General features: G+C 47.7%; 1 protein-coding gene across 1 annotated transcript in view; it reads left to right on the forward strand.

Moving 5' to 3' along the window:
* Nucleotides 1-24,818, forward strand: part of CXCR5 (C-X-C motif chemokine receptor 5) — a 72,265-nt gene that overhangs the window by 37,045 nt on the left and 10,402 nt on the right. Inside the window, exon 7 of the mRNA XM_038754300.1 lies at nucleotides 10,424-10,535. Coding sequence (XP_038610228.1) covers nucleotides 10,424-10,535 — 112 coding nt within the window. The remainder of the gene's footprint in view (nucleotides 1-10,423; nucleotides 10,536-24,818) is intronic.

The raw sequence follows: 24,818 nt of genomic DNA on the forward strand, positions 1-24,818 counted from the left end.
CATATAGAGACGGTCCCTACCCAACAGTGGGCTCACAGTCTAGAAGGGGACTACTATTACTTCTATGGCTACCAGCAATCAATTAATGGTATGTATTGAGCAGCAGAGCACTGTATTAATCGCTTGGGAGAGTTCAGTGTGTAACAGAGTTGAGCCTAGCAGAAAGTAAATGAGCCTGAGAGTCAAAGGACCTGGGTTCTAATCCCTGCTCTGCCCCTTGCCTGCTGTGTGACCTTGGGCAAATCACTTAAATTCTCTTTGCCTTATTCATTCATTCATTCAATCGTATTTATTGAGCGCTTACTGTGTGCGGAGCACTGTACTAAGCGCTTGGGAAGTACAAGTTGGAAACATATAGACACGGTCCCTACCCAACAACGAGCTCACGGTCTAGAGGGGGAGACAGACATTAATACAAATAGATAAAACAATCAATTACAGATATATACAGATAGGTACATATGTGCTGTGGGGAGTCATTCATTCAGTCATATTTATTGAGCGCTTACTGTGTGCAGAGCACTGTGCTAAGCACTTGGGAAGTACAACTTGGCAACGCATAGAGACGGTCCCTACCCAACAACGGGCCTATTATTACTATTACTAGCCCTTTGCCTCATAATAATTTTAGACTGTGAGCCCACTGTTGGGTAGGGACTGTCTCTATATGCTGCCAATTTGTACTTCCCAAGCGCTTAGTACAGTGCTCTGCACATAGTAAGCGCTCAATAAATATGATTGATGATGATAATAATACTAATTACTTCCCAAACGCTTAGTACAGTGCTCTGCACCCAGTAAGTGCTCAATAAATACGATTGATGATGATGATAATAATACTAATTATTATCAACTATTATTATTATCAACTAATTATTATCAAACAATAATAATGCTAATTATTATGCTACTTGTTAAGCGCTATTGGTCAAGTACTTTTCTAAGAGCTGGGGCAGACACAATCCTTGTCCCCCATGAGACTCCCCGTCTACGTAGGAGGGAGAACAGGTACCCCCATTTTGCAGTTGAAAAGTTATTAATAATAATATTCATTCATTCATTCAATCGTATTTATCGAGTGCTTACTGTGTGCAGAGCGCTGCGCTAAGCGCTTGGGAAGTACAAGTTGGCCTCAGTTACCTCGTCTGTACAATGGGATTAGGACAGTATGCCCCATGTGGGACAGGGATGCTGTCCAACCTGACAACCTTGTATCTACCCCAGGGTTTAGAACAGTGCTGGACACATAGTAAGTGCTTAACAAATACCATCATTATTATTATTATTATTGTTATTCTCCGCCCACAGAGGCACACGACACTGCTCTGCGGTGGGATGAAAAACCTCCTTGGCTCCAAAATAATAATAATAATAATAATGTTGGTATTTGTTAAGCGCTTGCTATGTGCAAAGCACTGTTCTAAGCGCTGGGGTAGATACAAGGTAATCACATGTCCCACGTGGGGCTCACAGGCTTAACCCCCATTTTACCGATGAGGGAACTGAGGCCCAGAGAAGTTAAGTGACTTGCCCAAAGTCACACAGCTGACAAGTGGCAGAGCCGGGATTTGAACCCCTGACCTCAAAATTCCCTGGAGTTTCACGGTGGGGCAGTCCAGGGGCAGGGAGCGGGCCCAGATGACTCCCTGTCGATTGCTAGAAAGCCCACGGCAGCTCCGAAACTCCCCCGGGAGATTCCCCACCACCCTTGACACACCTCGACTTTTGAGTCCAGGAAGCTGCAGGCCAAACAGTAGCACTGTCACAGGTAGACGCTCCTCCTTGCCGGTCACCCCCCTTACCCCCTTAGCCACCCACCCAGGACGGACCCCTGGCTGACCCTTCTCCAAACACTTAACGCTTCCCAATGTCTGACCCTTGGGTCTCCCGCTCGACTCCAAGCTCGCTGTCGGCAGGGAATCTGTCCACCAACTTGGTTACATTGTCCTCTCCCAAGTGCTTAGCATGTGGCTAAGCGCTTAGTACAGTGCTCTGCACACGGTAAGCGCTCAATAAATACGATTGATGATGTTGCTCTGCGCGTAGTAAGCGCTCGATAAATGGGATTGACTGATCGGTTGACGAATTGACTCCCTCAGGGCAGCCTTGGTCATCCCCAAGTGTCCCCCCCGCTCCCCCAACACAGCAAATAATGATCATCAATCGTATTTATTGAGCGCTTACTATTACGCATAATGATGATGATGATGGTCTTTGTTAAGTGTGTACTATGTAATAATAATAATGTTTGTATTTGTTAAGCACTTACTATGTGCCAAGCACTGTTCTAAGCACTGGGGGGGATACAAGGTAATTAAGGTTGTCCCACGTGGTATATAATAATAATAATAATGTTGGTATCTGTTAAGCGCTTACTATGTGCCAAGCACTGTTCTAAGCACAGGGGAGGATACAAGGTAATTAAGGTTGTCCCATGTGGTATGTAATAATAATAATAATGTTGGTATCTGTTAAGCTCTTACTATGTGCTAAGCACTGTTCTAAGCACTGAAGGGGATACAAGGTAATTAAGGTTGTCCCACGTGGTATGTAATAATAATAATAATAATGTTGGTATCTGTTAAGCGCTTACTATGTGCCAAGCACTGTTCTAAGCACTAGGGGGGATACAAGGTAATTAAGGTTGTCCCACGTGGTATGTAATAATAATAATAATAATAATATTGGTATCTGTTAAGCGCTTACTATGTGCCAAGCACTGTTCTAAGCACTGGGGGGGATACAAGGTAATTAAGGTTGTCCCACATGGAATGTAATAATAATAATAATAATGATAATGTTGGTATCTGTTAAGAGCTTACTATGTGCCAAGCACTGGTCTAAGCACCGGGTTGGGGGGGGGGGGGGCGGGTACAAGGTAATTAAGGTTGTCCCACGTCGTATGTAATAGTAATAATAATAATAATGTTGGTATCTGTTAAGCGCTTACTATGTGCCAGGCACTGTACTAAACGCTGGGGTGGATTAATTCATTCAATCATATTTATTGAGCACTTACTGTGTGCAGAGTACTGTACTAAGCGCTTGGGAAGTCCAAGTCGGCAACATCTAGAGCCGGTCCCTACCCAACAGCGGGCTCACAGTCTAGAAGGGGGAAACAGAGAACGAAACAAAACATATTAACAAAATTAAATAAGTAGAATAAATATAAGTCCCTGTCCCAAGAGGGGCTCACAGTCTCAATCCCTATTTTACAGATGAGGGAACTGAGGCTCAGAGAAGTGAAGTGACTTGCCCGAGATCATCATCATCAATCGTATTTATTGAGCGCTTACTGTGTGCAGAGCACTGTACTAAGCGCTTGGGAAGTCCAAGTTGGCAATATATAGAGACAGTCCCTACCCAACAGTGGGCTCACAAGATCCCACATCAGACAAGTGGTGGAGGTGGGATTAGAACCCATGACCTTCAGACCCCCAGGCCCGAGCTCTATACACTAAGCCATGCTGCTTCTTAAATAGCAGGTGGGCAGGGGGTCGGGGAGGGGTCCAGATGAGGAGACCCTCTCAGCCGGACAGACATCTCAAGAACCCAGGCTCCTCCTCCCTGCTACTCCCAGGCCTCCCCCCACTTTCCCCCCAATCTCTTCCCCGTTTTAGACTGTGAGCCCACTGTTGGGTAGGGACTGTCTCTAGATGTCACCAACTTGGACTTCCCAAGCGCTTAGTACAGTCCTCTGCACACAGTAAGCACTCAATAAATACGATTGATTGATTGATTGATTGATATCCCTCCAGGAGGGGGTGGTTTTACCAGGAAATGATGGGGATTCATTAGCCCACTAATTTGCATTGACCAAATGCTCCCCCCAGAATTTATTGAGCGCTTACTGTGTGCAGAGCACTGCGCTAAGTGCTGGGGAGAGTGCGACACAACAGAGTTGCTAAAACTCGCTCCCCCGGCCCCTCTGTCCTCTGGTCGCATCCACCCAACTGAACTGTGGCTAGAGCCGGCTGGTATATCGTACTCTCCCAAACGCTTAGTCTGGTGCTTCATCATCATCATCATCAATCGTATTTATTGAGCGCTTACTGTGTGCAGAGCACTGTACTAAGCGCTTGGGAAGTCCAAGTTGGCAACATCTAGAGACAGTCCCTACCCAACAGTGGGCTCACAGTCTAAAAGGGGGAGACAGAGAACAAAACCAAACATACTAACAAAATAAAATAAATAGAATAGATATGTACAAGTAAAATAAATAAATAGAGTAATAAATCTGTACAAACATATATACATATATGCAGGTGCTGTGGGGAAGGGAAGGAGGTAAGATGGGGGGATGGAGAGGGGGATGAGGGGGAGAGGAAGGAAGGGGCTCAGTCTGGGAAGGCCTCCTGGAGGAGGTGAGCTCTCAGTAGGGCCTTGAAGGGAGAAAGAGAGCTAGCTTGGCGGATCATCATCATCATCAATAGTATTTATTGAGCGCTTACTATGTGCAGAGCACTGTACTAAGCGCTTGGGAAGTACAAATTGGCAACATATAGAGACAGTGGATGGGCAGAGGTAGGGCATTCCAGGCCCGGGGGATGACGGTGCTTGGCACACAGTAAGCGCTCAATAACTACGATCGAATAAATGAAAGAGGAGAGCTCAGTTTCCTCTTGTCTTCCTCCCACAAGCTCCCTCTCCACCATTTCTTCCTCTTCCAATCAATCAATCCATCAATCGTATTTATTGAGTGCTTGCTGTGTGCGGAGCACTGTATTAAGCGCTTGGGAAGTACAAGTTGGCAACATATAGAGTCGGTCCCTACCCAAAGAGACAGTCCCTAGAGAAGCAGCGTGGCTCGGTGGAAAGAGCATGGGCTTTGGAGTCAGCGGTCGTGGGTTCAAATCCCAGCTCTGCCAATTGTCAGCTGTGTGACCTTGGGCAAGTCACTTAACTTCTCTGGGCCTCAGTTCTCATCTGGAAAATGGGGGTTGACTGTGAGCCCCCCGTGGGACAACCTGATCACCTTGTAACCCCCCAGCGCTTAGAACAGTGCTTTGCACATAGTAAGCGCTTAATAAATCCCATCGTTATTATTATTACTAAGACAGTCCCTACCCAACACCCGCTCCTTCTGAGTCTAACCCTCCTCCGAGCCGCCCCGGACAGGCCTCCCCCTTTCGATACGGCGGATTTTCAGATTCCACGACCCTCCCCTCCCCATCTCCCCACCCCCACGGGGTTCGAGGTTCGATAAAGCAAGATAAATGACGGCGGCGGCAGTCATTTCACGACGCCTTGGCTCAAAACCATCTCCCCAAGGCTGCCCTGGGAACGTTTCCTTCCTGAGAAAGCGTGGGTTGACTCATTTGGAAACCATCCACGCCCAAGGTGAGCCCTGTGCCGTTTGGGGGGTCCATTCCACGCCCCAGGGTCAACCTTGGTTTTGGTCGAAAACCCCAGGGCCACCTTGTCTGAGGGAGGAATCACTTTCGCTGCCCGAGAGCCGCCTAGCGACTTTCACTCTCCCTTCTCACCCTGTCCCTCTGACTTTCTGCTTCCCAGCGGGCCTCCCTTTCCCCCTTCCTCTCCGGACGCCCACCTTTAGGCCGGACCAGGGGAGCAGCGTGGTCCAGTGGAAAGACTATGGGCTCGGGAGTCGGGGGACCTGGGTTCCAATCCCGACTCTGCCGCTCGTCTGCTGTGTGGCCTTGGGCCAGTCACTCAATATCTCTGTGCCTCCTTTTCCTCATCTGTAGAATGGGGATTAATAATCATAATGGTATTTTTAAGCACTTATTATGTGCCAAGCACCGTTCTAAGCACTGGGGTCTCCAGGAGGCCTTCCCAGACTGAGCCCCTTCCTTCCTCTCCCCCTCGTCCCCCTCTCCGTCCTCCCCATCTTACCTCCTTCCCTTCCCCACAGCACCTGTATATATGTATATATGGTTGTACATATTTATTACTCTGTTTATTTATTTATTTATTTATTTTACTTGTACATTTCTATCCTATTTATTTTATTTTGTTGGTATGTTTGGTTCTGTTCTCTGTCTCCCCCTTTTAGACTGTGAGCCCACTGTTGGGTAGGGACTGTCTCTATGTGTTGCCAATTTGTACTTCCCAAGCGCTTAGTACAGTGCTCTGCACATAGTAAGCGCTCAATAAATACGATTGATTGATTGATTGATTACCCTATTTATTTATTTATTTATTTATCTTGCTTGTACATATCTATTCTATTTATTTTATTTTGTTAGTATGTTTGGTTTTGTTCTCTGTCTCCCCCTTTTAGACTGTGAGCCCACTGTTGGGTAGGGACTGTCTCTATATGTTGCCAATTTGTACTTCCCAAGTGCTTAGTACAGTGCTCTGCACATAGTAAGCGCTCAATAAATACGATTGATGATGATGATGATGGGGTAAACACAATAATAATAATAATAATTAAGCACTGGGGTAAACACAATAATAATAATAATGATGGCATTTATTAAGCGCTTACTATGTGCAAAGCACTGTTCTAAGCCCTGGGGAGGTTACAAGGTGATCAAGTTGTCCCACGGGGGGCTCACAGTCTTAATCCCCATTTTACAGATGAGGTAACTGGGGCACAGAGAAGTGAAGTGACTTGCCCAGAGTCACAAAGCTGACGATTGGCAGAGCCGGGATTTGAACCCATGACTGCTGACTCCAAAGCCTGAGCTCTTTCCACTGAACCACGCTGCTTCTCTATTATTATTATTAGAATAATGCTAAGGTCATCAGGTTGTCCCACGTGGGGCTCACAGTCTTAATCCCCACTGGGACACGGGCTGAGTCCAACCCGATTATCTTGTGTCTACCCCAGCGCTCAGTACGGTGCCTGGAGCATAGTAAGCACTTAACAAATAGTGCTTAACAAATACTACCACCCCCAGTGCCCCTGCCCTTTGCAGTTGATGCCTCGACGGTGGCAGTGCTGCCCGTTTCCCTGCCCTGCCCTTCCAGGCCTCCGAGGAATTCGAACCTGCTCTGGGGTGTCAATCAATCAACCAGAGAAGCAGGATGGTGTAGTGACTAAAATCCCAGCCTGGGAGTTAAGAGGTTATGGGTTCTAATCCCAGCTCTGCCACTTAATAATAATAATAATAATAATGGTATTTGTTAAGCGCTTACTATGTGCAAAGCACTGTTCTAAGCGCTGGGGAGGTTACAAGGTGATCAGGTTATCCCATGGTGGGCTCACAGTCTTAATCCCCATTTTACAGATGAGGGAACTGGGGCACAGAGAAGTGAAGTGACTTGCCCAAAGTCACACAGCTGACAATTGGCAGAGCTGGGATTTGAACCCATGACCTCTGACTCCAAAGCCCGGGCTCTTTCCACTGAGCCACGCTGCTTCTCATGTCTCATGTCTCATGTCTCATATCTCATGTCACTTGTCTGCTGTGTGACTTTGGGCAAGTCAGTTCACTTCTCTGGGCCTCAGTTACCTCATCTGTAAAATGGGGATTGAGACTGTGAGCTCCATGTAGGACAGGGGCTGTGTCCAACCTGCGTCCAACCCCCTCCCTCCTGCCCCACAACACTTGTGTGTATATAATAATAATAATAATAATAATGGCATTTATTAAGCACTTACTATGTGCAAAGCACTGTTCTAAGCACTGGGGGAGATACAAGGCGATCAGGTTGTCCCACACAGGGCTCACAGTCTGATGGGAGGCCGGAGGCTGGAAGGACAATCTAAACTTATGATTTTATTTATTGAGCATCTACTTGGCAAAGCACTGGTCCAGGTTCAGTGTAACCACGTTGGGCCCTATTCTGTATGGGGTTCACAACCTAAGGAGGAGGGAGGGCAGGTTTCCTATCCCCGTTTTTACAGATGAGGAGACAGAGACACAGAGAAGCCAAGTGACCTGCCCAAGGTCACCCAGCAGACAAATGGCAGAGCTGGAAGTGGCTCTGGGGGATTGGCCTCGGGAGGAGGCCTCTCACTTTCTCTTTAGGGAGGCAGTGTGCCCAGGTGGGGAGAACACGGGTCCAGAAATCAATAAATCTGTGTTATTTGTTGTTGTTGTCGGGGTCTTTTTGTATTTGTTAAGCACTTATTATGTGTCAAGCACTGTTCTGAGTGTTATGGTAGCTACAAGTTAATAATAATAATAATAATAATAATGGCATTTATTAAGCACTTACTATGTGCCAAGCACTGTTCTAAGCGCTGGGGAGGTTACAAGGTGATCAGGTTGTCCCACGTAGGGCTCGCAGTCTTCATCCCCATTTTACAGATGAGGTAATCAGTCTAGATACCGTCTAAGTAGGCGGGAGAACAGGTGTTGAGTCCCCATTTGGCAGCTGAGAAAACAGAGGCCCAGAGAAATTAAGTGATTTGCCCAAGCGGCACCCAGCGGACAAGTGGCAGAGGTGGGATGAGAAGCAGCGTGGTTCAGTGGAAAGAGCCCGGGCTTTGGAGTCAGAGGTCATGGGTTCAAATCCCGGCTCTGCCACTTGTCAGCTGTGTGACTTTGGGCAAGTCACTTAACTTCTCTGGGCCTCAGTTACCTCCTCTGTAAAATGGGGATGAAGACTGTGAGCCCCCCGTGGGACAACCTAATCACCTTGTAACCTCCCCAGCGCTTAGAACAGTGCTTTGCACATAGTAAGTGCTTAACAAATGCCATTATTATTATTATTATTATTATTATTATTATTATAACCCAGGTTCTCTAGCTCCCAGGACTATGCTATATCCTCCAAGCCACGCTGCTATCTACATTCTGCTCCTGTCTCTGTCACTTGCCCCCAGGGTGACCTTGGACAAGTCACTTTAACTTTTCTGTACCTCAGTTTACTCATCTGTAAAATGGGGCTAATTTCCCCGCTCTCCCGGCATTTAACTGGTGAGTCCCACTTGAAAAGCAGGGATTTTGGCTGATCCGATTATCCCGTGTCTGCCCCCAGATAGTAAGAATGTAAACTCAATACCGTACCACCATACCATAACGATGCCATAACGGCAATTCTCCTCTGTGGAAATGCTGGAGCCAAGTACCCAAGAGAGGCAGCGTTAAGGCAGCCCAGGAAATGAAAGCGTCCAGATCGATCACTCAGTCGATCATCAGTCGGGGGTACTAAACACCTACTGAGTACGAAGCACCGTACTAGCCGAAGTAAGATCAGGGTCCCTGTTCAAGAACAGACAGACAACAATCCTCTACTTAGAAATAAAGTGCGTAGGGAGAAATAAGAGGAAGTTCAAGTAGATCAGCGTAATAGAATGTACAAATGAAAGCCCATATAGAGAGAGTTTTTAGACTGTGAGCCCACGGTTGGGTAGGGACTGTCTCTATATGTTGCCAATTTGTACTTCCCAAGCGCTTAGTACAGTGCTCTGCACATAGTAAGTGCTCAATAAATACGATTGATGATGATGATGATGATGATGATATGTATGTACTTCGGTGGTTAGGGTCAGAATAAAATAAGGTCCAGACACGCTTGGGATTCTCCGGGCACGCAGGGAGGTTGCTGAGGGGGTGCAAATGAAAGGTGAAATCGTTGACCCTGAACTCCGGAGGCTCGGATGACCTCCAGCTCCAGGCCCCAAACCCGGCCCAGGACACACCGCTCACCTGACTCTGGGCCCCTGCGGATGGGTGGGTAGGGCGAGGAAGTCAGGCTGCTTCCTCCGGGCTCCGGAAATCCCCCAGCCCCGCTGAGCTGGGGTGCCTCCTCCATCAGATCTATCCATCTTTTCCTCCAGATCCAGCCCGGTGAGGGCCCCCAGCCCCGAAACATTCCCTTCCTTCCTCGAGATCGGAGGGGCTGCCCACCGCCCCAACCGAAGCCCCGGCCGCCCCCCAGGGCCCCACTCCCAGAAACCCCCACCTCCTCCGCCCCATCCCCGGGCCTGGGTCCTGTGGAGAATAGGGAGGGTCCTGGGGGGTGGGCAGGTGGGGCGGGGATGAAGGGAGAGGGGCAGAGGGAGGCCCAGGGGAGATAAGAGGGGAATGATGGGGAAGGGCTGGGTATAAACTGCTTTGAACATTTGGGGATTTCCCTTTCTCCGAAAACCAGTAAGGCTGAACGGTGAAGAGCAAGAGCAAGCGTGGCTGGTTGGAGGGTGAGGTGCTGACTCTGGTGCAAAGCGTTTATTTTTGTGTTGCACTCCGTGCAAAGCTGGGAGAGAGGTGAGGGCAGCTGTCTGTTCGTCTGCTTCTGCAAGGCTATGTGTGTGCCCGGGAGGACATATGTGTGGTTGCGAGAGGGTTTTGTGGCTACGGCCGTCGGGTTATGCGAGTTGTGTTGGGAGGGCGGGGGGGGCTGTGAATGTAGGGTAACCACGCTGCGTCTAAGGGCCCATCTCTCGTTCCCTCTCCGGCTCCAACTCCGACCCCATCTCCCGCTCCCGCTCCCTGTCTGGCTCCGGCTGCTCCCTCTCCGGCTCTGGGCCCAGCTCATTTGTTTAAATTTGCCGCCTCCCCAGGGAGCCCCGTCGCCTATTGCTTCAAAAGGGGAAGCAACCCCACTCAGACCAAGCCCCGCGTGCCATGAGCCCGGCCACCATGGATGCCCTGAACTTCTCCGAGGACGAATTTGTGAGTAGGCCGGGCCCCGGGGCTTCTTGCTTCTTCCCCCTATAAAAGCAGCGTCAAGCCGAGGGTGTGGGAGGCCGTCCAGGCCGGACAGGTACATAACCTCACCTTTGGGCCCAGGAAGGTCGTTGGAGCGTGAGGAGGATGTTGCCTCCAGGAAGGGGAAATCCCAGAGGGGAGGAAAGGCTGTGGGAAGGGGAGGCCGTGGGTCCCGCCTGGGGGTCTCCAGAGAGAGAGTCTCTCCTCAGAGAAGCAGCGGGGCCCAGTGGATAGAGCACGGGATTGGGAGTCAGGAGGTCATGGCTTCTAATTCCGCCGCTGCCACTTCTCTGCTGTGTGACCCTGGGCAAGTCACTTTGCTCCTCTGTGCCTCAGTTACCTCATCTGTAAAATGGGGATTGAGATTGGGAGCCCCACATCGGACAATTAGATTTGCTTGTATCCACCCCCAGTGCTCAGTACAGTGCCTGGCACAGAATAAGCACTTAACAAATACCATCATTAGTATTATGGATCCCCTCCCCACCCCCAGCTGTCCTGAAATGAGCAGACACTGGAGCCCCATCTCTGCCTGCCTTTCCCACTGGCCCCAAGGCAGAGGAGGCTGCTTGGAGATCTCTCTTGGAGAGGTGGTAAAGACGGCAGGAAGTCGGAGATCCTATGATGATAATATCAATAACTGTGGTATTCGTTAAGCACTTGCTCTGTGCCAAGAGCGAGGGTAGATACAGTGGAAGCCGTCGACCCGGCCTCTGTCCCATATGGGACTCACAGTCTAAATGGGAGGGAGGACGGGCACTGAATCCCCATTTTTCAGAGGAGGCAACTGAGACCCAGAGCAATTAAGTGACTTCCCCAAAGTCACCCAGGCCAGGGGCAACTTCTAGACTTGTGCTCTGTCCAGTAGGCCCTGCTGCCCTTCTCTAATAATAATCAATAGTTACGGTATTTGCTACGTGCTGTTCTAAGTGCTGGGGTAGATACGTGATAATCGGGTTGGACACGGTCCCTGTCCCACATAGGGCTCGCAGTCTCCATCCCCATTTTACAGATCATCATCAATCGTATTTATTGAGCGCTTACTATGTGCAGAGCACTGTACTAAGCGCTTGGGAAGTACAAATTGGCAATGTGTTACAGATGAGGTAACTGAGGCACGGAGAAGTGAAGTGATGCAGCCGACCAGGGGTGGATCCTGGATTAGAACCCATGTCCTCTGACTGGCAAGCCCGGGTTCTTGCCACTTGACCGTGCTGCTTCTCTGGCGTCTCTCAGACTGTTCGGGGGGGACAAAGTGGCTGATTAGAATAACTGCAGGCAGTAGGGGTCTGGACCCCCCTAACCCCCGTCCCCTTGCCCTCACACTCAGACTGAAACCCCCCTTCGCACACGTTTGGTTCAGGTCATTGCCCCCCTCCTGCCCACACAGTCCGCTGAATTTGAGTCAGCCGGGGAGCGGCATTTAACTCCTGACCTGGTCTAACCAGATTCCCCCCCATCCGCCATCTTTGGTCTCGCCCCTGAAACCTTGGGCAACTCTCAAAGGTCGGGGGGAACTAAGCCTGGGAGACGATGAGTCATTTGCCCCCGGTCACCCTGGGCGATGGCGTGTAGTGGAGAGGGAAGTGGGTCCCTTGTAGATCAGAGGGGGTCGGGGCCCCGGGCCTGCCGGTGGGAAGAGGGGTGGGCCGGGAGAGGGGCTGTCCCGCTGCTGAGCTACTAGAGAAGCAGCGTGGCCTCGTGGAAAGAACACAGGCCTCGGAATCAGAAGGACCTGGGTTCGAATCCCAGCTCTGCCGCGGGTCTGCCATGTGATCTTCAGCAAGTCGCTTAACTTCTCTGGACCTCAGTTCCCTCATCCGTAAAATGGAGGTTAAGACGGTGAGCCCCATGTGGGCCAGGGACTGGGTCCAACCCAATTAACTTGTCTCTACCCCAGTGCTTCGAACAGTGCTTGGCACATAGTAAGGGCTGAACAAGTACCGTGACTATAATTATTATTATTATTACTGTTGCCAAAGAAGGAGCGCAGAGTTTGGGGAGTCTCCTGATGGAGAGTGGGGGGTGGGGGGCGTGCCTCTGGCAGGGGGCCTGTTTGGATCTCAGATCTCAAATCCCCCCCTGACCACTTGGCAGGGCGGTGGGGTGGGGGGTGGGGTCCCTCCCATGGGGGGCAGGGGCAGGGCAGGAAGGGGAACCGAAACCGACGGGCCCATCTTTGGCTCACGACCTCCTGGTGTGCAGAGTGGGCCGCAGGCAGCTGCAGGGGAGGGATTGCGTGGCGGGGGCGGGGACCCAGATGCGGCAGGTGGCAGCTCCGTGGCCAGAGCCGGACCTCCCCGAGGGCGACTGGGGGGGCCCCCTAATAAAAATAATCATCATCAGAATAATTGTGGCACTTGGTATGTGCTTACTGTACGCCGTGAACTGGGGTACGTACCAGACGCTGCCCCACACCAGACTCACAGCCTAACGGGTATTTGATTCCCCATTTTACTGATGAAGAAACTGAGGCACAGAGAGGTTAAATGACGTCAACCAAGGTTGCCCAACAGGTAAGTGGTAGAGCCAGGATTTCTGACTCCCACTAGGCTATACTACTTCTGCGCACTTCCTCCTACTAGGGACTTTTGCGCTGATCCCCAGGGAACCCCTGTGAATCTCCGAGAGAGGTGGGTAGACTGGAGCACAGTGGAGGCAGAGCTCTGGGCACTGGGGCTGGCAGAAAGGTGGTGGCATATGGAGGGTATCCACCCGGCCTGCTCCAGGCTCCCCCAGCTAGATCTGTGGCTGCCTTGTTGCCATCTGTTTTCTAGAGAAGTAGCCTGCGATAATGGAAAGAGCGTAGGGCCGTACTCTATCCCCTAGGCCATACTGCTTCCCATGGGATGATGGGTTCTCATCCCAGCCCCGCCGCTCGCTCGCTGGCTGACCCTGGGATGGTCACTTAATTTCACTTTGTCTCAGTTTCCTCTTCCATAATACAGGGGCTCAATAAGAGAAGTAGCATGGCCTAGTGGGGAGAGCACAGCCCCGGGAATCAGAAGGACAAGGGTTCTAATCCCAGGTCCACCACTTATCTGCTGTGCCTTAGTTACCCCATCTGTAAAATGGGGATTAAGAATGTGCGCCTTATGTGGGACAGGGACTGTGTCCAACCCAATTACCTTGTATCTATTCCGGTGCTCAGTACCCCTGGCACATAGTAAGCACTTAACAAATACCACAGTTATTACCTGTTCTCCCTCCCCACTTAGACTGGGAGCCCCATGTAGGACAGGGACTCCGTCCGACCTGATTACGTCCTATCTCTCCCAGGGCATAGTACTGTACCGGGCACAGAGCAGGTATTTAGCAAATAGTCCAGTCATCAGTTCCTCCATCCCAGCTCCCTCCCGACCCTTCCATCCTGCCCCCAGCATCGGCATTCAAACCAGGACTAAGTCCTGCTGGCCCTACCTTCACAACATTGCTAAAATCTGGCCTTTCCTCTCTATCCAAACTGCTACCAGGTTAATCTAATCATTTATCCTATCAAGCCTTGATTACTGTTTCAGCCTTCTTGCTGACCTCCCAGTCTCCTGTCTCTCTCCATTCCAAATCATTCTTTACTCTGCTGCCTGGATCATTTTTCTGCAAAACACTCAGTCCACATTTTCCCTCCCCTCAAGAACCTCCAAAAGCGACTTGGAATAAGAAAATTTTCAGTATTTAGTTGGCGACTATCAAGTTAATGTTTTCTTAGAGGTCCTGGGAAGGACACAGCAAAATTGCAGATTTTGCTTTTAAGAATTTCAGTGGTCCTAAGAATTCTAGATGTCCTTTTTCCCCTTTCAGACCCTTTCAGTGTTTTCCCATTCCCCCCAGCTATATATCTGTCAGTCAATCAATCATATTTATTGAGTGCTTGTTGTGTGCAGAGCACTGTACTAAGCTCTTGGGAGAGTACAGTATGTCAGAGTTGGGAGATGCGCGTAAGCTTCTTGTGGACAGGGAATGTGTCTGTTTATTGTTCTGTTGTGCTCTCCCAAGTACTTAGTACAGTGCTCTGCACACAGGAAGCACTCGATAAATCAAGGCCCTGCTGAGAGCTCACCTCCTCCAGGAGGCCTTCCCAGACTGAGCCCCTTCTTTCCTCTCCCCCTCGTCCCCCTCTCCATCCCCCCGTCTTACCTCCTTCCCTTCCCCACAGCACCTGTATATATGTATATATGGTTGTACATATTTATTACTCTATTTATTTATTTATTTATTTTACTTGTACATTTCTATCCTACTTATTTTATTTTGTTGGTATATTTGGTTCTGTTCTCTGTCTCCCCCTTTTAGACTGTGAGCCCACTGTTGGGTAGGGACTGTCTCTATGTGATGCCAATTTGTACTTCCCAAGCGCTTAGTACAGTGCTCTGCACATAGTAAGCGCTCAATAAATACGATTGATTGATTGATTGATTGATAAATACGACAGCGAACGAAAGAATGGTTTTCCCTTTAAAGACAGGGCATGTACTGTGTTAGAGAAGCAGCGTGGCTCAGTGGAAAATGAGCCCGGGCTTTGAAGTCAGAGGTCATGGGTTCAAATCCCGGCTCTGCCAATTGTCAGCCGTGTGACTTTGGGCAAGTCACCTAACTTCTCTGTGCCTCAGTTCCCTCATCTGTAAAATGGGGATGAAGACTGTGAGCCCCCCGTGGGACAACCTGATCACCTTGTTACCTCCCCAGAGCTTGGAACAGTGCTTTGCACATAGTAAGCACTTAAGAAATGCCATTATCATTATTATTATTGTTATTGTCCATCCACCTCCTCATCAAACAGAAACTCCTCAGCATTGGCTTTAAAGTCCTCAGTCACCTTGCCCTCTTCTATCTCACCTCACTATTCTCCTCCTACAACCCAATCCTCACACTTCACTCCTCTAATGTTAACCTTCTCACTGTGCCTCACTCTTGCCTATCTCGCCACCAACCTCTCACCCACGTCCTGCCTTTGACCTGGAATGCCCTCCCTCCTCATATCCGACAGACAATTACTCTCCCTCCATTCTCCCTCCATCTCCTCCAAGAGACCTTCCCTGACTAAGCCCTCCTTTCCTCTTCTTCCATTCCTTTCTGCATCTCCCTGAGTTGCTCCCTTTATTTATCCCCACTCCCAACCATACAGCACTTATGTAACTACCTGTAATTTATTTATTTATTTATTTATTAATATTAACATCCGTCTCCCCCTCTAGGCTGTAAACTCTGGGCAGGGAATATGTCTGTTATATTAATAATTTTACTATTCTATTTACTATTCTATTTATTTTATTTTGTTACTATGTTTTGTTTTGTTGTCTGTATCCCCCTTCTAGACTGTGAGCCCGCTGTTGGGTAGGGACCGTCTCTATATGTTGCCAAATTGTACTTCCCAAGCGCTTAGTACAGTGCTCTGCACACAGTAAGCGCTCAATAAATACGATTGATGATGATGATGATGCCAAGCTTTGTTCTAAGTGCTGGGGCAGCTACAAGGTAATGAGGTTATCCCACGTGGGACTCACAGTCTTAATCCCCATTTTACAGATGAGGTTACTGAGGCTCAGAGAAGTTAAGTGACTTGCCCAAAGTCACACAGCTGACAAGTGGTCGAGCCGGGATTAGAACTCACAACCTCTGACTCCCAAGCCTGTGCTCTTTCCACTAAGCCATGCTGCTTCTCTTGTTACTGTTATATCATACTCTCCCAAGCACTTAGTATGGTTCTCTGCACACAGTAAGCACTCAGTAAATATAACTAACTGACTGACTGACTCTGGGCAATCAATCAGTGGTATTTATTGAGTGCTTACTGCACACAGTGCACTGTATTAAGCGCTTGGGAAAGTACAGCATAACAGGGTTGATAGACAAGATCCCAGAGTCGATAAACGGGATCCCTGCCCACAAGGAGTTTACAATCTACAGGGAGGTGGACATTAAAATAGATTTGGGATAGGGGAAATGATAGAGAATAGGAATATTCACCTAGGTGTTATGGGGCTGGGGTGATTATCAAGAAGTTTAAAGGGTAACAAGCCAAGCTCATAGTCGATGCAGGGGAAGGGATGGTAGGGGAAATAAAGGACTTAGTCTGGGAAGGCCTTTTGGAGGAGATGTGATTTTAGGAGGTTTTTGAAGGTAGGGAGAATGGTGGACTGCTGGATATGAAGGGAGAGTTCCAGGATGAAGGGAGAATAATAAAGAAAGGTATAATATGGTAATAATATGGTACTTGTTCAGCGCTTTCTATGTGCCAATCACTGTTTTAAGTCCTGGGGTAGATACAACTTAGGTTGGAAATAGTCCCTGTCCCACACTCTTAATCCCCATTTTACAGATGAGGTAACTGAGGCACAAAGAAATAAAGTGACTTGCCCAAGGTCACACAGCAGATTCATTCATTCATTCATTCAATCGTATTTATTGAGCACTTACTTACTAAGCGCTTGGGGAGTCCAAGTTGGCAAAATATGAAGATGGTCCCTACCCAACAGCGGGCTCACAGCCTAGAAGCGGGAGACAAACAGAACAAAACATACTAACAATATAAAATAAATAGAATGGTAAATATGTACAAGTAAAATGAATAGAGTCATAAATCTGTACAAACGTATATGCAGGTGCTGTGGGGAGGGGAAGGAGGTAAGGCCGGGGGGATGGGGAGGAGGAGCAGATATGTGGTGGAGCTGGGATCAATCAATCAATCAATCAATCGTATTTATTGAGTGCTTACTGTGTGCAGAGCACTGTACTAAGCGCTTGGGAAGTACAAGTCAGAACCCAGGTCCTTCTGATTCCCAGGCCCAGGCTCTATCCATTATGCCACACTGCTCGCGGAGAACGTGGACCAGGGGTCTGTGGTGGGAAAGACGAAATCAGTGCACAGAGTAGGTTGGTATTCGAGAAACTGAGGGTGCGAACTGGGTTGAAGAAAGAAATCAGTGAGGTTAGATAGGAGAGAAAGAGTTGTTTGAGTATCTTAAAGCCAAAGGTGAGGAGTTGCTGCTTAATACAGAGGTGACGGGCAACCACAGGAGGTTTTTTGAGGATGGGAAGATATGGACTGAACTTTTTTTTTTCCAGAAAAATGATCTGGGCAGTAGAGCAAAGTATGAACTGAAGAAGGGAGAGATAGGATGCAGGGAGGCTATTGAGGAGGCTGATGCAGTTGTCAAGGTGGGATAAAATAAGTGCTTAGATCCACACGGTAGCAGTTTAGATGGAGAGGAAACGATGGATTCTATAGATTCTGTGAAGGTAGAACTGACAGGGTTTGATGCCAGATTTAATGTGTGAGTTGAAAGAGAGAGTAATAACAATAATAATTTTGGTATTCAAGCACTTACTATGTGTCAAGCACTGTTCTAAGCGCTGGGGGTGATACAAGGTCATCAGGTTGTCTCACATGAGGCTCACAGTCTGAATCCCCATTTTCCAGATGAGGTGGCTGAGGCACAGAGAAGTTAAGTGACTTGCCCAAAGTCCCACAGCTGATAAGTGGCGGAGTAGGGATTAGAACCCATGACCTCTGACTCCCGAGCCCGCGCTCTTTCCACTGAGCCACGCTGCTTCTCACGGATAATGCCAAGGTGACGGGCTTGCAAGATGGGAAGATGGGCTTAGTACAGTGCTCTGCACATAGTAAGCGCTCAATAAATACGATTGATGATGATGGGCTGAGCTCTACAGTGATGGGAAAAACTGGGGAGGACAGGGCTTGGGTGGGAAGATGAGGAGTTCAGTTTTGGGCATGTTAAGTTTGAGGTTTCGGTGGTATATTCATTCATTCATTCAGTCGTATTTATTGAGCGCTTACTATGTGCAGAGCACTGTACTAAACACTTGGGAAATACAAGTCGGCAACATATAGAAAGGGTCCTTACCCAACAACGGGCTCACGGTCTAGAAGGGGGAGACAGACAACAAAACAAAACATGTAGACAGGTTTTTTGTGTGCTTACTGAGTGCAGTGCACTGTACTAAGTGCTTGGGAGACTAAAACACAACCATACCACAGATGCACTTTTAGACTGTGAGCCCACTGTTGGGTAGGGACTGTCTCTATATGTTGCCAAATTGTACTTCCCAAGCGCTTAGTACAGTGCTGTGCACACAGTAAGCGCTCAATAAATACGATTGATGATGATGCATTCCCTGCCCACAAGGAGCTTACAGTCTAGAGGGGGAGACAAATATTAATAGAAATAAATTACGGATATGGACATAAAGCCCCCTCCTTCCTCTCCCCCTCCCCATCCCCCCCGCCCTACCTCCTTCCCCTCCCCACAGCACCTGTATATATGTTTGTATAGATTTATTACTCGATTTATTTTACTTGTACATATTTACATATTCTATTTACTTTATTTTGCTAATACGTTTCGTCTTGTCCGAGTGGAGGTGTCCCGGAGGCAGGAGGAAGTGCGAAACTGCAGAGAAGGAGAGAGGTCACGGTTGGAGAGGTTGATTTGGAAATCATCAGTGTAGAGATGGTCGTGAAGTGCGAAACTGCAGAGAGGGAGAGAGGTCACGGTTGGAGAGGTTGATTTGGAAATCATCAGTGTAGAGATGGTAGTTGAAACTGCAGGAGCGAATGAGTTCTCCAAGGAAATGGGTATAGATGAAGAATAGAAGGGGATCCAGAACTGAACCTTGAGTCAGTCCCACAGTTAGAGGGTGGGAGACAGAGGAGGGGCCTGCAAAAGAGGGGTCAGAGATAATTATAATAATAATTATGGTATTTGTTAAGCGCTTACTATGTGCCAAGCGCTGTTCGAAGAGCTGGGGTAGTTACAAGGTAATCAGGTTATCCCACGGAGGGCTCACGGTCTTAATCCCCATTTTACAGACGAGGTAACTGAGGCCCAGAGAAGTTAAGAGACTTGCCCAAAGTCACCCAGCTGATCTAGAGATCTAGAAGGAGAACCAGGAGAGCATAGTGTCAGTGAGGCCAAGGTTGCCAGGAGAAGGAGGTGGTCCACAGTGTCAAAGGTTTATTATTTCGTTCTTCTTCTATGGAATTTGTGAAGCGCTTACTATGTGCCAGGCACTGTACTAAGCAGTGAGGCAGATGCCAGCTAATCAGGTTGGACAAAGTCCACATCCCACATGGGGCTCCCAGAGAAGCAGCATGGCCTGGTGGATAGAGCACAGGCCTGGGAATCAGAAGGACCTGGGCGCTGATTCCGGAACTTCCACTTGTCTGCTGTGTGACCTTCGGCAAGTCACTTCACGTCTCTGGGCCTCAGTTACCTTATTTGTAAAATGGGGATCAAGACCATGAGACCCATGTGGGATAGGTATTGTGTCCAAACTGATTAGTGTGTATCCACCCCAGAGCTTAGTACAGTGCCTTGAACATAAGAAGCGCTTTACAAATACCACAAAAAAATCCTCATTTTACAGATGAGGTAACTGAATTGTCAGCTGTGTGACTTGGGGCAAGTCACTTAACTTCTCTGGGCCTCAGTTACCCCATCTATAAAATGGTGATTAAGGCTGTGAGCCCCACGTGGGACAACCTGATCACCTTGTATCCCCCCCCAGCGCTTAGAACAGTGCTTTGCACATAGTAAGCGCTTTATAAATGCCATCAGCATCATTATTATTATTCTTAACTGAAGCACAGAGGAAGTGAAGTGACTTGCCCAAGGTCACACAGCAGACAAGTGCCAGAGTCAGGATTAGAACTCGGGTCCTTCTAACTCCCAGGCCCAGGCTCTATCCACTAGACCATGTTGCTTCTCCTAAATAGCAGAAAAGTCGAAGAAGATTAGGATAGTGTGGGGGCTATTGGATTTCATTCATTCATTCATTCATTCATTCAATCGTATTTATTGAGCACTTACTGTGTGCAGAGCACTGTACTAAGCGCTTGGGAAGTCCAAGTTGGCAACATATAGAGACGGTCCCTACCCAACAGTGGGCTCACAGTCTAGAAAGGGGAGACGGAGAACAAAACAAAACTTATTAACAAAATAAAATAAGTAGAATAAAAATGTACAAGTAAAATAAATAGAGTAATAAATCTGTACAAACATATATACATATATACAGGTGCTGTGGGGAAGGGAAGGTGGTAAGGTTGAGGGGATGGAGAGGGGGATTTGGCAGGAAGGAGATCTTTGGACACCTTAAAGAAGGCAGTTTCCATGGAGCAGGAGCCAGGCCAAGGCACTTCGCCCTTCTAATGTCAACCTACTCACTGTACCTCCATCTCACCACTGTCTCACCACGCAAACTCTCTCCCCTGTCCTGCCTCTGGCCTGGAATGCCCTCCCTCTGTGTATCCAAAAGATAATCACTTTCCCCACCTTCGAAGCTTTGTTGAAGGCCCGTCTCCTCCCAGAGGCCTTCCCTGACTAAGCCTTCACTTCCTCTTTTCCCACTCCCTTCTGTGTCACCCATTCACTCGGATTTCCCCCTTCTAGACTGGGAGCCCACTGTTGGGTAGGGACCGTCTCTATATGTTGCCAACTTGGACTTCCCAAGCGCTTAGTACAGTGCTCTGCACACAGTAAGCACTCAATAAATACAATTGAATGAATGAATGAATGAATTTAACCTTCACCCCTCTCTCAGCCCCACAACACTTATGTAGATACCTGTAATTTATCTATTTATGTTAATGTCTGTCTTCCCCTCTAGACATAAGCTTGTTGTGGGCAGGGAACGAATCTCCCTCCCAAGTGCTTTGTACAGTGCTCTGCACACCATAAGCGCTCAATGAATACAATTGATTGATTGATTGAGGGGAGAGGAAAGGGGATGAGGGGAGGGGAAAGGAGAGAAGGCGGACTGGAGCCTGTTCAGTCATTCATTCATTCAATCGTATTTATTGAGCGCTTACTGTGTGCAGAGCACTGTACTAAGCACTTGGAAAGTACAAGTTGGCAACATAGAGAGCCGGTCCCTACCCAACAACGGGCTCACAGTCTAGAAGGGGGAAACAGACAACAAAACGAAACATGTGGACAGGTGTCAAGTCGTCAGAACAAATAGAATTAAAGCTAAATGCACATCATTAACAAAATAAATAGAATAGTAAATATGTACAGGTAAAATAAATAATAACAATAATAACTGTTATTATTCATTATTCATTACTCCAGGTTGGGCTGGGGGCTGGAGACAGAGGCCATTCCTATACAATCAATCAAATGTATTTATTGAACACTTGCTGCTTGCAGAGTCCTGTACTAAGCGCTTGGGAGAGTACAATATAATGGACTTGATAGACACTTTCCCTGCCCACAAGGAGCATATAGTCTAGAACTTACAAACTCAGCCACTTGGGCTTTTAAAAGATTAACCTGCAAATCCCGTGCAAATAGAGTGCAAATCAGCCTTTGCCTCTTCTGGGAAGTACAAGTTGGGAATCAATCAATCAATCAATCGTATTTATTGAGCGCTTACTGTGTGCAGAGCACTGTACTAAGTGCTTGGGAAGTACAAGTTGGCAACATAGAGAGCTGGTCCCTACCCAACAACGGGCTCACAGTCTAGAAGGGGGAGACAGACAACAAAACAAAACATGTGGACAGGTGTCAAGTCGTCAGAACAAATAGAATTAAAGCTAAATGCACATCATTAACAAAATAAATAGAATAGTAAGTATGTACAAGTAAAATAAATAATAATAATAATAATAACTGTTATTATTCATTATTCATTACTACAGGTTGGGCTGAGAGCTGGAGACAGAGGCCATTCCTATACAATCAAATGTATTTATTGAACACTTACTGTTTGCAGAGCCCTGTACTAAGCGCTTGGGAGAGTGCAATATAATAGAGTTGATAGGCATTTTCCCTGCCCACAAGGAGTGTATAGTCTAGAACTTACACACTCAGCCACTTGGGCCTTTAAGTGATTAACCAGCAAATCCCGTGCAAATAGAGTGCAAATCAGCCTTTGCCTCTTCTGGGAAGTACAAGTTGGCAATCAATCAAACAATAAATCAATCAATCATATTTATTGAGCGCTTACTGTGTGCAGAGCACTGTACTAAGCGCTTGGGAAGTACAAGTTGGCAACATAGAGAGCCGGTCCCTACCCAACAACGGGCTCACAGTCTAGAAGGGGGAGACAGACAACAAAACAAAACATGTGGACAGGTGTCAAGTCGTCAGAACAAATAGAATTAAAGCTAAATGCACATCATTAACAAAATAAATAGAATAGCAAATACGTACAAGTAAAATAAATAATAACAATAATAACTGTTATTATTCATTATTCATTACTCCAGGTTGGGCTGGGGGCTGGAGACAGAGGCCATTCATCATCATCATCATCAATCGTATTTATTGAGCGCTTACTGTGTGCAGAGCACTGTACTAAGCACTTGGGAAGTACAAGTTGGCAAGTTGGCATTCCTATACAATCAATCAAATGTATTTATTGAACACTTACTGTTTGCAGAGCCCTGTACTAAGCGCTTGGGAGAGTGCAATATAATAGAGTTGATAGGCATTTTCCCTGCCCACAAGGAGCGTATAGTCTAGAACTTACAAACTCAGCCACTTGGGCTTTTAAGTGATTAACCAGCAAATCCCATGCAAATAGAGTACAAATCAGCCTTTGCCTCTTCTGGGAAGTACAAATTGGCAATCAATCAATCAATCAATCAATCAATCATATTTATTGAGCGCTTACTGTATGCCTAGCACTGTACTAAGTGCTTGGGAACTACAAGTTGGCAACATAGTGAGCCGGTCTCTACCCAACAATGGGCTCACAGTCTTGAAGGGGGAGACAGACAACAAAACAAAACATGTGGACAGGTGTCAAGTCGTCAGAACAAATAGAATTAAAGCTAAATGCATATCATTAACAAAATAAATAGAATAGTAAATATGTACAAGTAAAATAAATAATAATAATAATAATAACTGTTATTATTCATTACTCCAGGTTGGGCTGGGGGCTGGAGACAGAGGCCATTCCTATCCAATCAAATGTATTTATTGAACACTTACTGTTTGCAGAGCCCTGTACTAAGCGCTTGGGAGACTGCAATATAATAGAGTTCATCATCATCATCAATCGTATTTATTGAGCGCTCACTGTGTGCAGAGCACTGTACTAAGCCCTTGGGAAGTACAAATTGGCAACATATAGGGACAGTCCCTGCCCAACAGTGGGCTCACAGCCTAAAAGAGTTGCTAGGCATTTTCCCTGCCCACAAGGAGCGTATAGTCTAGAACTTACACACTCAGCCACTTGGGCCTTTAAGTGATTAACCAGCAAATCCCGTGCTTATAGAGTGCAAATCAGCCTTTGCCTCTTCTGAGGTCCTCAGCTCGGATATTTGTTGAGCTCCCCCGCCCCCACTAACCCTAAACCCCCTTCCTGTCCCCCCCCAACCCCAACCCGCCTTTGACTCCTGAATCTGGGGCAGCTCAGGGCGGGTTCCAGCTCACCGCCTCAGCGACTGTACCCCCTTTGCCCCCGCCCGCCAAGGAGATCTTGTCTCCTTTCTCTGTCTGACTCTCACAGCCCTTCATCCACCCCCACGGGCGACGCTGGGGCAGATGATTTAGCTCTTCGGTGCCCGGCGTGCGCTCTGTGAGTCCTGGGTTCCAGGAAAAAGGAGTGGGTGGCTGTGTTGCAATGAAGGCGGGGAGGAAAGGGTTACAGGTGTCTGGGCTGAGCCTTGCGGGCAAACTCTTCATCTCCCCTCCCAAATCATCATCATCAATCGTATTTATTGAGCGCTTACTGTGTGCAGAGCACTGGACTAAGCGCTTGGGAAGTCCAAGTTGGCAACATATAGAGACAGTCCCTACCCAACAGTGGGCTCACAGTCTAAAAGGGGGCTAATCATGATAATCACAGTGGCATTTGTTATGCTCTTACCATAGAAAAAGACCGAAATGATAAGAAGAATAATATTTGTTAGGCGCTTTACTATAATAATAATAATAATGACATTTATTAAGCGCTTCCTATGTGCAAAGCACTGTTCTAAGCACTGGGGAGGTTACAGGGTGATGGGGGCTCACAGTCTTAATCCCCATTTTCCAGATGAGGGAACTGAGGCCCAGAGAAGTGAAGTGACTTGCCCAAAGTCACACAGCTGACAATTGGCGGAGCGGGGATTTGAACCCATGACCTCTGACTCCAAAGCCCAGGCTCTTTCCACTGAGCCACGCTGCTTACTATGTGCCCGGCACTGTTCTAAGCGCTGGGGTAATAATAATAATAATAATAATAATAGCATGTGTTAAGCGCTATGTGCAAAGCACTGCTCTAAGCGCTGGGAAG

The sequence above is a fragment of the Tachyglossus aculeatus genome, chromosome 11 (genome assembly GCF_015852505.1).
Source record: "Tachyglossus aculeatus isolate mTacAcu1 chromosome 11, mTacAcu1.pri, whole genome shotgun sequence".
Classification (NCBI taxonomy): domain Eukaryota; kingdom Metazoa; phylum Chordata; class Mammalia; order Monotremata; family Tachyglossidae; genus Tachyglossus; species Tachyglossus aculeatus.